Source organism: Acomys russatus, chromosome X (genome assembly GCF_903995435.1).
Source record: "Acomys russatus chromosome X, mAcoRus1.1, whole genome shotgun sequence".
NCBI classification, from domain to species: Eukaryota; Metazoa; Chordata; class Mammalia; order Rodentia; family Muridae; genus Acomys; species Acomys russatus.
Genome location: NC_067169.1, coordinates 122,561,366 through 122,574,668, shown reverse-complemented (window position 1 = coordinate 122,574,668; position 13,303 = coordinate 122,561,366). Strand labels below are relative to the sequence as shown.

General features: G+C 45.6%; 1 protein-coding gene across 1 annotated transcript; it reads right to left on the bottom strand.

Annotated features, from left to right (window-relative positions):
- Positions 1 to 1,513: 1,513 nt before the first annotated feature.
- Positions 1,514 to 11,957, bottom strand: Znf275 (zinc finger protein 275). Its single transcript, XM_051141655.1, is given in 6 exon segments — positions 1,514 to 2,755; positions 3,105 to 3,172; positions 3,832 to 3,946; positions 3,949 to 3,979; positions 4,394 to 4,485; positions 11,006 to 11,957. Coding segments are annotated over 6 exon segments (1,497 nt in total). The 5' UTR covers positions 11,034 to 11,957; the 3' UTR covers positions 1,514 to 1,592.
- Positions 11,958 to 13,303: the final 1,346 nt, after the last annotated feature.

Sequence of the window (13,303 nt, the reverse complement as noted above, 5' to 3'; positions counted from 1 at the left end):
TGACAGACATGTCTCTAGTGCACCTCAGTGACCAGGCCGTATAGCCAAGTGCTGCCCCCCCCCCCAAGAGCTACAGGGTCTGCATCTTGGAGGAGGCTTGGCCCGCTTCTCTGGCCCAATCCCATTCAATCTGCTCACTGATACGTTAACTTGCTTGGTGGGCAGGGCATTTAACTTTTCTTTTGTAAGTAAATTCTCAAAGAAAATGTCATCATATGTAAGCACTAAAGCAATGAAACTCACATGTTAACAGACAAAAAATAATTCAAGGATATGTAAAAAATCCGAAGCCTGCACAACAAAAATGTAATAAAACTACTAAAAAAAAGTGATAAAAATTGGAAAATAACATCACAATTGATATAGAAAGAACTACTATATTAAGTTAATATATCCAAAGGTAACTTGATAAGTAGTCAAAGGAGATGAACAAATAATTCACATGCAAGAAAACAGAAATACTGCTGAAATCATTGCATGGAGGATGGGACCTTCACTGAGTACACACACCTCCTCCCCAAGCAGTGTTCATATGGGAACCTTAAGAGATAGGGACTGCGACTACTCTCCACTTCAAAACAGCCAGCGGAAGGCTGGAGAAGGACCAGTTATGTCTGCTAGCACGTGAGGAGCTTCCAAGAAGGTAAAGGACTCACTTTACCTTTAAGTCCTGAAGCTCTTCTCATTTTCTTTTGAACAAAACCATACTATGTGAGGACAAACCCCAACTGGATTGAATTGGCTTAATAAAATGAGAGACAGAATATGTTTCTCTCCAGCCCAGGAAGTGTTACTAGGAATATGACCCAGGAGTGATATTTGAAAAGGGAAAAAAAAAAAAAAAAAAAAAAAAGCCTTTTTAAAGGCCATCTGAAAAAGCACCACTTTTGTGGTTATGTATAATACAGTACTGATTTTAAAACAAGACATGTAAAGTAATGGTTTTAATGTTATATTACTATGTACCTATGGCTTGGGAGGAAGCTTTTGGTGAGAGCCTTATCCAGGGATTGTCATAGTGCTACCATAGCTCAGAGAGAGGTGACCAATGACTCAAATAGGTTCCCGTGTTGGTGAGGTCAAAAATGTACATCAAGAGTTAGAAACAAACAGAGTGTGGTGAAAGAGGAGTATTCTCTAAATTAATATATTATTTCATATAATGTAATTTAAAATATGTATTACTAAATTAATAAATTAATTCTTATGGCATTTGAACATTCTATTTACATCCCTAAAATTTTATCAATTCAAGTAGGCGAAAACCTTGGGTCAATTTCCTTTCAAGAAAGGTGCATATTGATGCCACTGAACAGTGCTGCTCCCCTCTGCACTCCCAGCTTTCTCATTTTGCATGTAAAGACTAAAATACCTTGATGGCACTTTCTGCCAGGAAAAGTAGCCAAGCTGTGTTCAAATGGTAAAAGTTACACTAAATAGGTGTAATGGGAAAAATTGACATTTATAAATTGCTGGTGGCAGTAGAAATCATTTCAGCCTTTCACACAATAGGTAAGAACTACAAAGCTGTTCATTTCCTTTGACTGGGCCATGGCCTCTGTAGACCCTTGCTATGGGCCCCAGGGCAGCGTTTACTCGCGATGGGAGGGCTGGTGCTTCTGCAGCGCTGAGCGCCTCTTGAACACGCGGCCACACTCACTGCACTCACAGCTCCCGGCCCCACTGTGGATCCGACGGTGGCGGCTCAGGCCTGAGCTCCTCCGGAAGGCCTTGCCACACTTGTCGCACTCATAGGGTTTCAGCCCGCTGTGGATGCGTCGATGCTTGATGAGGTCAGAGGGCCCTCGGAAAGCCTTGCTGCACTCTCCGCATGCATAAGGCCTCTCGCCGCTGTGGATGCGTGCGTGCTCCAGCAGGCTAGAGCTCTGGCGGAAGGCCTTGCCACACTGGCCGCACTCATAGGGCTTCTCGCCGGTGTGGATCCTCCGGTGCTTGGTGAGCTCTGAACTCCTCCGGAACAGCTTGCCGCAGTGAGGACAGCCATAGGGTTTGGCGCCGCTGTGGATGCGCTGGTGCTCTGCCAGGCCGTTGACACCACGGAAGGACTTGCCGCAGTCGTCGCAGTCGAAGGGAAGCTGGCCTGTGTGCATCCTCTGGTGCTTGAGAAGTTCCTGGCGGTCCAGGAAATCCCTGCTGCACGCCTTGCACGCAAAGGGCTTTTCCGAAGTGTGAAGCTTCTGATGTCGAAAGAGGTGGGTGTTGGCTTGGAAGGACTGCCCACACTCCTCACACTCAAAGGGCCTCTCTCTGCTGTGCACCCTCAGGTGCTGACTAAGGCCTGCATTCTTCTTAAACCTTTTCCCGCATTCCTCACACTCAAAGGGCTTCGCCTCCCTCTCCATTTGCTCCCGCTTTTCCAAGGCATCTTCCAGAGCCCCACTGGGGCCAGGCCGGGGCTCAGTAGCCACAGCTGCGTGGCTTCTCCTGTGCTCATTAAACTCTGACAGCCCCCTGAAGACCTTCCTGCAATCGCCACACTCCCAGCCCTTCTCCTCGCTGTGAACCCTCTGGTGCTGGACAAGGAGGACTTTAAGGCGGAAGGTGTCCCCGCACTCTTTACATGCAAAATGGTGTTCTATGGGCGTATTCTGTGGGCTCCCTCCCCTTCCCCCAGAGTCCCCATTCTGTTTGACCTCAGCGCTGGGGTCATTGGCCCTCGGGGAACTCGTGGACGCCATCTCTTGCAGTTGGTCTTCGTCACCCATCTTCTGGTGGGAAGTCACAGAGGTGCTTTCTACAACGAGAAGATAAGTGAACCACAACAGTCTCCAGAGGGCTCAGGAAAAAGCACCCTCTCCGCTGCTAATAACACTCTCTCCCGCAACTGCTGAGCACCAGGAAGGACCTGGAAGCCATCAGAAGGAAAGGTAGGAGAGTTCTGACAGCAGTGTGATGAGACCTTTGCTTCTAGTAAGGGGAGAGTCACAGCCTATCCCCAGAGCTGGGCTCTCAAACCCTAACCCTAACCCTAACCCAAACCCCAACCCTAACCCCACTAGCTTAGCTGGTCTTCCTGCGTCTAACTTCAACTCTGAGTCTAGCAGCCAAAACTTGCTCATGCTTCTCGGTTCATTTATGCTCACCAGGGTGCTTAGTGTGCTCCGTGCTGAGGGATGGGTCTCATACCAATAGAGCGTGTCCGTGTGAACTCCTGTTAATGGAAGAAGGCAGCTACTGATGATATCAGTATGGAGGGACGTGGGGAACTGTCAAGGGAGATCCCATCCAAATCTGCTGGGCTGTTACAACCTTGTTATAGAAGTGATTTATGCAATTCAAATGCACTTCTCAAGGGCTAGCTTCTTCTGGACCCCTTTACCAGAGGCTGTAGAAACAAAGCAGGCGAATTGTGGCCACATAGCTTTACCCCATTGTCCACTCCCCAGTACCCCTCCACGGAACACCAGACCTCTACAAGTCTCCAACTAAACTCTCAGAACTTCCTTCTTTTAAAAATTTGCCACCCCATGCAAACACCTGATGGATAAACAACTCTCAACAATGACCCCCATTTAACTGGCCATATGATTGGGATGCACACTCGTGCACACACAAAATATACTGTTTTATATATAGTATATATACATTTTTATATATGATATATTGCACATATATTTGTATATATTGGCATAATATGTCATCTCAGCCTGATGGTTAAAAGCAAGTATAGCATCTATTCTGATCAATTTAATGTCTGACATGTTCTTTATCTAAAGACAATATATTAAATTTGAAAACTACTCAATAAGGAATGGCAAAATGAGGTTGTATGAGGGTGGCCATGTAGCCCCTCCTACACTTTCAGTAGACGATGAGTTTGGAGAAGTTCTGGAAGCATCCTTACCAATGGAAGTCACAGCCCTGGGAAACACCAGTGCCTGCTGCTCCGGGCTCAGGCTCAGACTCAGCCCCTCCTGCTGTTGGGGTGCCACAGTACAATATCAAATGACACCAAATCCTGAAAGAAATCATAGTGATAGTCACTCTTTGTACCTACTGTGCAATGAGGTCAGGTGGCACCAGTGATGCCAGGGGCAAGAGATTAGGACCTGAAGCAGTCACGTCTGTGTATGTTGCTAACGTGGAGCTCTAACCACAGTCCCAAGGAGTCCTAGAAAGAAAACATGATGGTGCACAAGGAGACCTGGCCTGTCTGGCCTGAGACTCCCACTGTCTTCCCAGAGGACACAGACTCAGCTCTCTTACGTATACAAAGGGTATCATAAACACAGTGGGCAGCCTGTGGGAGAGAAGCAGAGGACTGGAAAGCAGCAGCAGCTGGGGGTTCATACCTTGCTGCATGTCATGCTGCGCTAGAGGCAGAGGCTGAGGCCAAAATCAGGGAGCAAGGCAACAGGGAAGCACAGCTCACCTGGGCCTCCAGCATCTCAAGAGGGACTGCCAGGACCTGCTTTCCTGGGGCTCCGTCTTGGGGAAGGGCAAGACCTTGGGGAGCAGGTGGAGCTAAGGAAAGTGAAAAAAGCTGTGAGTGACAACAGCCCTGTTCCTTGGTCTCCTGGGATGACATTAGTGACTTCCTATTCCCTAGCTTGAAATCTATTACAGAGTCTTCTCTCCAAGGCTGGCTGAATGGCAAGGCAGAGCATGTGTATGCCTGAGAAAACATATCGGAAACAGTAGGAAAGTAGGCTGGAAATGAATTAATATAGGTAGACTAGAGGGAGGCAAGATAAAACAAACAAATGTTAGCCCAGGGAGAGTCAGAGACAGCTACAGAGAGCTGCTGGCAGGAAGCCTAGCTGCTGGAGATTGGCTGGCGATACGGTCCCCTTAAAAGTAAGGTCCATTGTCATACTACAGAGTGAGGAAGGACACTAAAGAGAGTACCAGAAGAAATAGAACTTTTTTATGGATACCTAAAACTGATGGGGCCACACAACCCGGACTTCCTCATCAGTGGTGGGACCTTTAAAAGCACACCCTACTATGCCAAGTCACTGGGTGAGAGGCATGAGGAACCCTCTTGTATGTTATCCAACAAAATGAAAGGTTGGAAAAACAGCTGGAGAAAAATACTTCTAAGAAAAGATCTTCAAATACTGTACTGATAAAGAAAAGATCTGAAGCGTGTATGTGTGTGTGTGTGTATGTGTGTGTGTGTGTGCGTGTGTGTGTGCGTGTGTGTGTGTGTGTGTGTGCATGTGTGTGTATGTGTGTGTATGCGTGTGTGTGTGTGCGCGCGTGTGTGTGTATGTGTGCGCGCGTGTGTGTATGTGTGTGTGTGTTACCTTTTCCTCCATATTGCCAAGCCAGTGAGCTATTTTTAGCTCTTGCCACAGATGTCTGTGCATTACAGGCCTCCCACTTCAGTGAGTTCAAAGAAATAGTTCATGTTCTGATGTCAACTCAATTCAACTCATAATAAAGTGCAAGGAAGCATTTTAGTACAGCCCAAGGACTACAAAAACCCGGGCACTGCACAAAGACTTAAATATACTATCTTAGAAGAGTGAGTCATGTATGGCCATGATGGAGTAACAAGGAACAGGGTTAACATCCACAAATAAGTTGTAAACCTATGCTCAACAATAATTTTAGAAGCACAGGACCAGAGAAAGCAAGGAGGCGAGTCGTGTTATGGATCCAGATTGAGAGTGTAGGAGGGGTGAAACCAAATGAGCCTCATCAGAAGCTTCTCAGGCTAGCATTTAGGGTGCTAGGGACAGATGGAGGTTCAGAGAAGATTTCAGAAAGCACTGTTCTATGTAGGAAAAAGAAGTGAAAAAAAGATATGCCTAAGGCTTCCCTCGAATCTTTTCTGACTCCAAGCATTGAATGAAACTCCCCCGACTGTAAGATGAACAGTTCCCAGGACACACAAAGGTAGGGAGATGTTCAAGGTCTGATCAGCTCATATAGGGTCCTTATATAACCCCCATACAGGGTCCCCCCGAACATGCAGAAGCTAATACAAAAGGAACATGACTCAACAGTATATCCTTACAGCCTAAACTACAAAAGATCTGCTCTAAAAATTAGATTATAGGCTCCAAAGACATCAAACTGTCCTAAAAATAACTTCTAGTAACCCCCAAAGTCTAGACACTTAAGGAAATAAATTTATTTTTAATTTATAAATAAAAACAAATAACTTCAGTGGGTGTAATTAGCTACTACAACAAATAGTTAAAACATGAAGACATAGCAATAGAGGCTATTTAAAATGAAGCCATAGAGAGAGCCAACATCAAAATTAAATTTCTGAAAATGATAAAGGGGAAAATTTGAAGGTAAATGGAGGAAAATGATGCAAAAGAAAGAAAACAGTAAGTAGTATAATAAAAGAATTTTATAGTCAGAAAAAATCCATCAAAAATGAAGGATAAATGACTATTTTTGACAAAGACAACATTTAGACAATCTACCATTAGCAGCTCTGTACCCATAAAATATACCAAAAGAAATGTTCAGGTGGAAAGAAATGCAATCAGACTTAGAGCATAAAGAACATCAGAGATTAATCCCCCTCAAGAACAGTCATAGGGGAGGGGAAGAATGGGAAAATGGGGGGGGGGCAGGAATGGGAGGATACAAGGGATGGGATAAACATTGAGATGTAACAAGAATAAAAAAAAAAAAAAAAGAACATCAGAGATGTAAAAGCAAGGGGAGACGTAACACTTTCATCTTCCGCATTTCAAAATCTTTAAAATTTAGCTAACTTTTTCAAGAAAAAGCAGTAGCTAAGCATATAAGCATGAGCTTTTTATCAAGCTCCCCAAGACTCTGCTGAATACTAATACTCAAAAGAGGAAAAGGAAGGGAACAAGAAGAGATGGGACACATGGAATTAAATAGTAGGATGGCAAACTTAAACTCTGCCATGCAGATACTAAGTTAAATACAAATGGAGTAACACTTCAATCAGAAGGTGGAGATTGTAGATTGTATTTCAAAAGAAGACTACGTAAAACAGTGCTAAGAACACAGACATGTTAAATGGTATACTGTAACCAGTAGGAAGAGTCTAATCTCAAAATACTGAAAAAAAAATAGGTAAGAGTTCTTAAGTTTCTAGTGAAAGGTCCTAGAACTCAAAGCAAGAACAAAACTTGAAGGTTTCAAAATCCAAAGCAACAGGTGCCCAGACTAGGACAACATTCTTCATAGAAGAAACAGGTAGGGATAACACTTGATTGAAAACTCTAAGAGGAGAAAGAAAGGGGAGAAAACAAATACACATATAGTCATATTTCCATAGAAACAAGGAAACGCAGAGAGTGACTGGTAGCTAAAATAATAATAATCGTATAGCTACACAAGGAGAGAGACAAGATGTGGAAAGATCTGTTTCAGTTTCTTTAATGTGTGGAGTTTTAGACACCAAGCTGAATTTCATTAGTATCAGAAAGGACCAATTTGAGATAGCCTTTGGTAGGCAAACCTGGGATAAGACAGATGCTCAGCACACCAGAGAACAGGGCTGAGACCAGGGAAACAGCAGGAGAATGGCTTTTGAGGTCAGGAAAAAAGACCAGTATTTCGTGGGATACCCACCCATATGTGGAAAAAGGGGGGACGGACCAATGGGAATCTATAAGCAGCCTGTGGAGGGGGTGAGCAGAAAATCTAAGTTCAGAGTTCTTGGACCCCATGTAAAGGTATGGGTGGGAGGCCTAATGGGACCCCAAAGTCCTTGCAAGCCCTCCTATCCATTTTTAGCTGACTGCCTAGCAAAAGTGCTTCTCTTTGTCCCAGTGTCATGAAAGCAGGGTTCCTCTGGCTTAATGGATTCTTGCTGGTATGCATCCAATGTCTAGTTTGATTTTAGTTTCGTATATAAACACAATGAATTACTCATAAATTTATTACATACTTTTTAAAAAAAACAATTCATCTCAGCCAGGTGTGGTGGTGCACACCTGTAATCCCAGCACTTGGGAGGCAGAGGCAGGCGGATCTCTGTGGTTTCTAGCCTGGTCTACAGAGTGAGTCCAGGACAGCCAGGGTTACACAGAGAAACGCTGTCTCAAAAAACCAAACAAACCAAAAACCAAAACCAAGCCAAACCCCCGCCACCAACAGGAAACCAATTCACTTCCATTTAACACTGATGTTATAGCAAATGCAACGGAGACGGGGACATTACATCCCGCACACACTCCTGGAAAAGGAGGGCCTACTACAAACCGTGTCTTGCTTTCAAGAGAGTAATAAGTTTTGGCCTAGCACAAACTGCATATCCTACCCGTCCCCTTTCCCAAATCACTCCATCCAGACACACTGACCTTCATGCAGATACGCAGATGCCAAGGCTGTGGCCCTCAAAGCCTGTGAACCTGCCATCTCTTATCACAGGAGGTTCCTTCTCATAATTCAGGCCTTAAGTCAAATGTCACTTCCTTAGAACCTCTTTATTCTCCAGCCCTGGCAGTTTCCTCCAAACATTTTCACTAGTGATAAAGTCTCCTTTGAAGTTGCTTGGTTTTCTCAGGAAAAAAAAATTGATCCAACAGGAAAGGGCCCTCCTCTCCCTTGCTTACCCCTACATTCCTGGTATCTGTAGCAGATCCTGGCACCGTGGAGGGCATGGTGCATCGTGGAGCTGAATCAATGTGAGCCAGGGTGCTATGGTAAGTGGAGTAAGCCTCCTCTTATGGAGCACATGGGATTAATATTTAGAGCTTATGTCTCCTGTCGCAGAATTTCACCATCACAACTAGGACTGATTGTTGTCACCACCATTTTCCAGAAACTAAAGAGCATACAACCCTATGTGCCTAGGCCAGAACCAGAAGATCAGCTGATAGTGACCACTGGACAGGCTCCATGGAGTGGCTATACAGTACATTTGGTAGCTACCTTCAAATCATACCACCAACATGCCATTTCAGAGCCTCACTGCATAAATACAGCACCCCCCCCACACACACTGAACTGTTTCTTCTTAAGTGGTATGATTAACTGGTAAACTCTTGGTACAACCCCAAAAGATTTGATAATTATCCTTCCTATATAGCAATAGGAGTGGCCTTTCCTGTACTAGTTCACCCCAGGGATTTGGCTTGAGAGCACTTTGGTCCTGGCGGCTATGTGATGGCCACTCACAGTAACAGAGCATTTGAATACTCAGAGATAATTTACAAGGTACTCATGAAAGTGAGAAGGGAAAAGTGGGCCCTGCTTTCACAAAAGGAAGCTTAACTCTGCCCAATTAGCTACATAGAGCAGGTAAAATCTTACCCTAATATACGGAAAATCATTTAAAAATAGTAACACACATTAATCCCTACTGTGCCTAAAAAGAAAACTATCATTGATCCTAAAGATAATTGAATTACTTAATCTCTGTGTTAGCATGCTGGAATTAATCTAGAAAAGAAGCTGGATGCTGTGACAACAGTGACAATTGTAGGTGTCCATTGCCTTCCGAAATGGCTCTTTGGAGCTCAAGATCAAGGTCAAAGCAATTCCATATAGAATATGAAAGTCATTGCCGTATGCCCAGTGGACAGAGAGGGTAAAGCTAACCTTGAACATAAGTCACTTTCATTCAGGACAGAAAAGCATAGGCTCAATCTTAAAGAATTCCCCACAGTATACTAGTATCTGAAACTAGGAAAGAAAGCTGAGCGAGCACTGCAGGAAAACACACCACCGACTTTTAAGGCAAACAACACTGTCTTTCTCTACATGGGAAACAAAGGCCAGGACTACCCATACCCAGAGCACGAAGGCTTTGTCAAGGTTAACTGCAAATTTCGTATGGGGTCTAGCCAATTCCATGGATGCAGCAGCTGTTTAATAAGCATGTGCTGCAAGATATATGGTCAGCAATCTTGTCAGTGTCAATTGCAGGGTCAGGCAAGTGTGAATTCTAAACCACCAAAGCTCATGTGCCAAGCAAATCTTCCTGCTTCAGAGCAATGTGTAAAATTTTTTTAAAAATGTATTAATGTATAGTCATTGATACTTCCTAAGTGTTTACTATGCATAGGTTCAGCCTGAGTGTCCATCAGACAGATAAATAATAGTTCACCCAATAGTTTTATTTATCCACAATGTAAGTTTTAATGAAGCAACTTACTTGAATTTACTGCATAGGATATATTATAAACACGAATATAATATTTTTCTTTTTTACCCAAAATAACAGGAATTGAGAATTTATCATAAAACTGGTGAATAATTTGATGTCTTTTATACTTCCCTGGATAGGTATTATTTTTCTGTGACAGAAGAGGCAGCAATGCCACTTAAATAAAACCCATCTGGACGTTTCCAGAAGCTTCTAAGGGTATTCCACACGTCTACACTGCCCCAAGTATGCAGTACGAATGTCTTCAGGACATGTGCTGGTTTAGGTTTTTTCATCAAGTTGACACAAACCTAGAATCGCCTAAGAAGAGGGACCCTTAATTGAACAGTTGCCTCAATCAAAGTGTCCTGTGGCCATGTTTAGGGGAGACTTTCGTGGTTGATGGTTGATGTTGGAGGGGACCATCCTTCATCAGGAGGGCCTGAGCTGTATAAAAATGTAGTTAAGCAGCGAAGTGGAGTAAGTCAGTATGTCGTGCTGCTCCACGGTTCCTGCCCCAGCTTCGCTCAGTGATGGACCACGACCCGGAAGTGTAAGCCCATAAAGCCTTTCCTACCTTAGCTGCTCTGGATCACACTAGCAGAAAACCACCCTAGAGCAGACCACAAGCTTCTGCTGTTCAGTTGTCTTTAGGGCCAGGACAAATGCGCTTTAAGGTTATGAACACTCGAAAGACACCTAATCACAATGGGTGCCTTCAGCACCCTCTCCCACACGGTGATCCCCTGGTGGCCCCATTTTCCTTGCCAGCCAGTGTCTAAAATTGCCAGAATTGTTTCTAGGCAGGTAGTTTAGCCGCCGTAGTATATATGAGCTCCCAGAGCCCAAATGTTTCTTCATTATCTTGCATTCTACCCGTGGTTCTTCAGCAGCACAGCCTGCCTTCACCATCAGCAGAAACATTCTGCAAACACATAGACTTACCTAAAAGAGACACACAGGGATGACTCATCTCGATTTAGAACAGTGCCAAGAGATTAGTCCAGTAGGGATGGTCTCACCTGTTGGATAGAAATAAGTCTGGTGAACAGAAGCAGGCTCATGTGTGCACCGTCCAGGAACCTGTCCTTTTGGTACTGAGTGCCCGAGGGCAGGACAAGCTGTGTAACTGAACTGGTACTGCCAAGGTCTGGGTGTGCCTCCGTGAGTCCAGGACGCAAGTACTGAGTGGGCCCCAGGGCTACAGGTGCTCCTGGCCTTTATGTTTCCAAATGCAGCTGTCAGGCTAGCAGGTGGGCAAGAGGCCCACAGGCTCATCTTGTACTGTGAAATCTGGCTGCCACTCAAAAGCCCAGACTCCTAAAATGCCGAAAGGGATGGCTGTCTTACTGGGAAAGTCTATTTCTCTTGGAATATTTGTGCCTGTGTATATCTTTTTCCGTATGTGTGGGTGGGAGGACATGTGTTTTCTGTCTCACTTTGCCTGGGCACCTGTCTCTGTTGACGTTTCCTTCTTTATTGTATCCTATAAAAAGCCAGCAGGTAGACCAGAAGGGTATCATGAGTGTTTACTTTGTTTAATTGAGGAAAGGTTTATGTCCCCATTTCTTCAAGAATATGCATTGTTATCTTTCTAAAAATTAAAATAAATTCTTAGTTTAGAATCCTTGAGGTGACACCATCTACATAGAAGTGTCTCTAAACTGGGGTTATAGTGAGACACTACACAGCTTCCTCAGGCCATTCAAAGAGCCCAGATTGTTTGGGACGGGCTAGATCAGTGTGATAGAAACCAGGCTGATGGTTAAGTGACAGTTCTAGTGGGAGAGCCGCACATCTGGGTGGGTGTCACAGAACTGGTATCTTTCAACATGTCGACATTGGCCTGTCTAGAATTTGGAAGTTCCCTCCTGTCTCATCTTAGACAGCTTTCTCACCAAGGGCTTTCTTTTGTGGCTGTGCTGGTGGTCACACTTCTGAGGATTCACACTATGTAGTAGATTTTTTTTCTAAGGGGTCTATCACTAACAGAAGGCTAGAAACCACTGCTCCATGGGATTCTAAACACAGATTCAGGACCTCTTCGGGGCAATGGACCAGACTGTCAGACACTGTGAATCTTGTTTCCAAAGCAAGGCCCAATGGGAGAATGGCTAAGGAAAGTCCTCCTACCTAGCAGAGGTACTATTATTCCACGCGTCCCATCTGAATTTTTCTTCTAAAGGAAAATGTAGGAACTGAGGTTTAAGAGGAAAGGCTCCAGTGACTAAAGAGACTTGAGGGAGCTGCCTGACGGATTGCAAGGCAAGTTAGAGGGTGTCAGCTGGCACGGGGTGAGACCTCTGGGAAGAGGGCCAGGAGTGTGTGTGTGGGGGGGGGGGTAGCACTGAAAAGGACCATGGGCTTTGGACGGCGGGCAAGTGGGAGTATGCGTGTGTGTAAACAGATATGGAATTAATCACCCACGTACGGATTGGAGGAACCAGCAAGGGAGTTGAGAAGAAGGGAGCAGTGGAGCGCTGCCCAGAAACGCGCTTCTCAGGCGGGCCACAGCAGAAGCTCTCTTCATCCCTTCTGGGCTCCTAAATCTTTGCCTTAAGCAGTGTACCTGCTCCCATGCAACCATCACGCAAATGGAAAGGTTGATCTCCCTTCTTTAGGGTCCTAGAGGTGCAACCCCTCCCCCATTCTGGGGAAAAGTCCCTCCAGCAGTCCGCCAACCCCGGCCTCCATGTTGCTAGAGGCTGTGTGTGTGAGTCCACCTCCAGCTCGGCTTCCCAATCCTTTGCATCCTCCAAACAGCAGCACAGGCCTCAACACTCCAAGATTCCCGCCTTTGACTGCTGCCCCAGCCCTGCAGAAGGCCTCGGGGCCTCGCTACCCCTCCCCGTCATCCCACCCCAAACCTGTCCCCTTCAGCCCCTGGCTTGCTCCAAGACCTAGTATCTCCCTATTCTGTGAAATGCCCCCTGCCCCGCATATTCTCCCGCGGTCCACTCCCTCTCCCAGGCCCCCTAGTACAGCCTCCCGCCGCCCGGCATGCTCCCTCTGGGCACAAATCCTTGCTTGCGCGCACATCTCTCAGACCACTCGAGCTACACATCCATCCTCTGCAAGCTCACCCGGCGCCTGACGCTGGGCCCTCGTAGAAGCTAAGCTGGTGCGGCGCTAGCAGGCCCGGCGTGGCAGGAAGCGCCACGGAGCAACCAGCGCCTGGCGGAGCCCTGCAGCCCAAGCGGCGTTTCCGGAGCCGGGGGCGCCGCCTGGGGTACTGAGACCAAG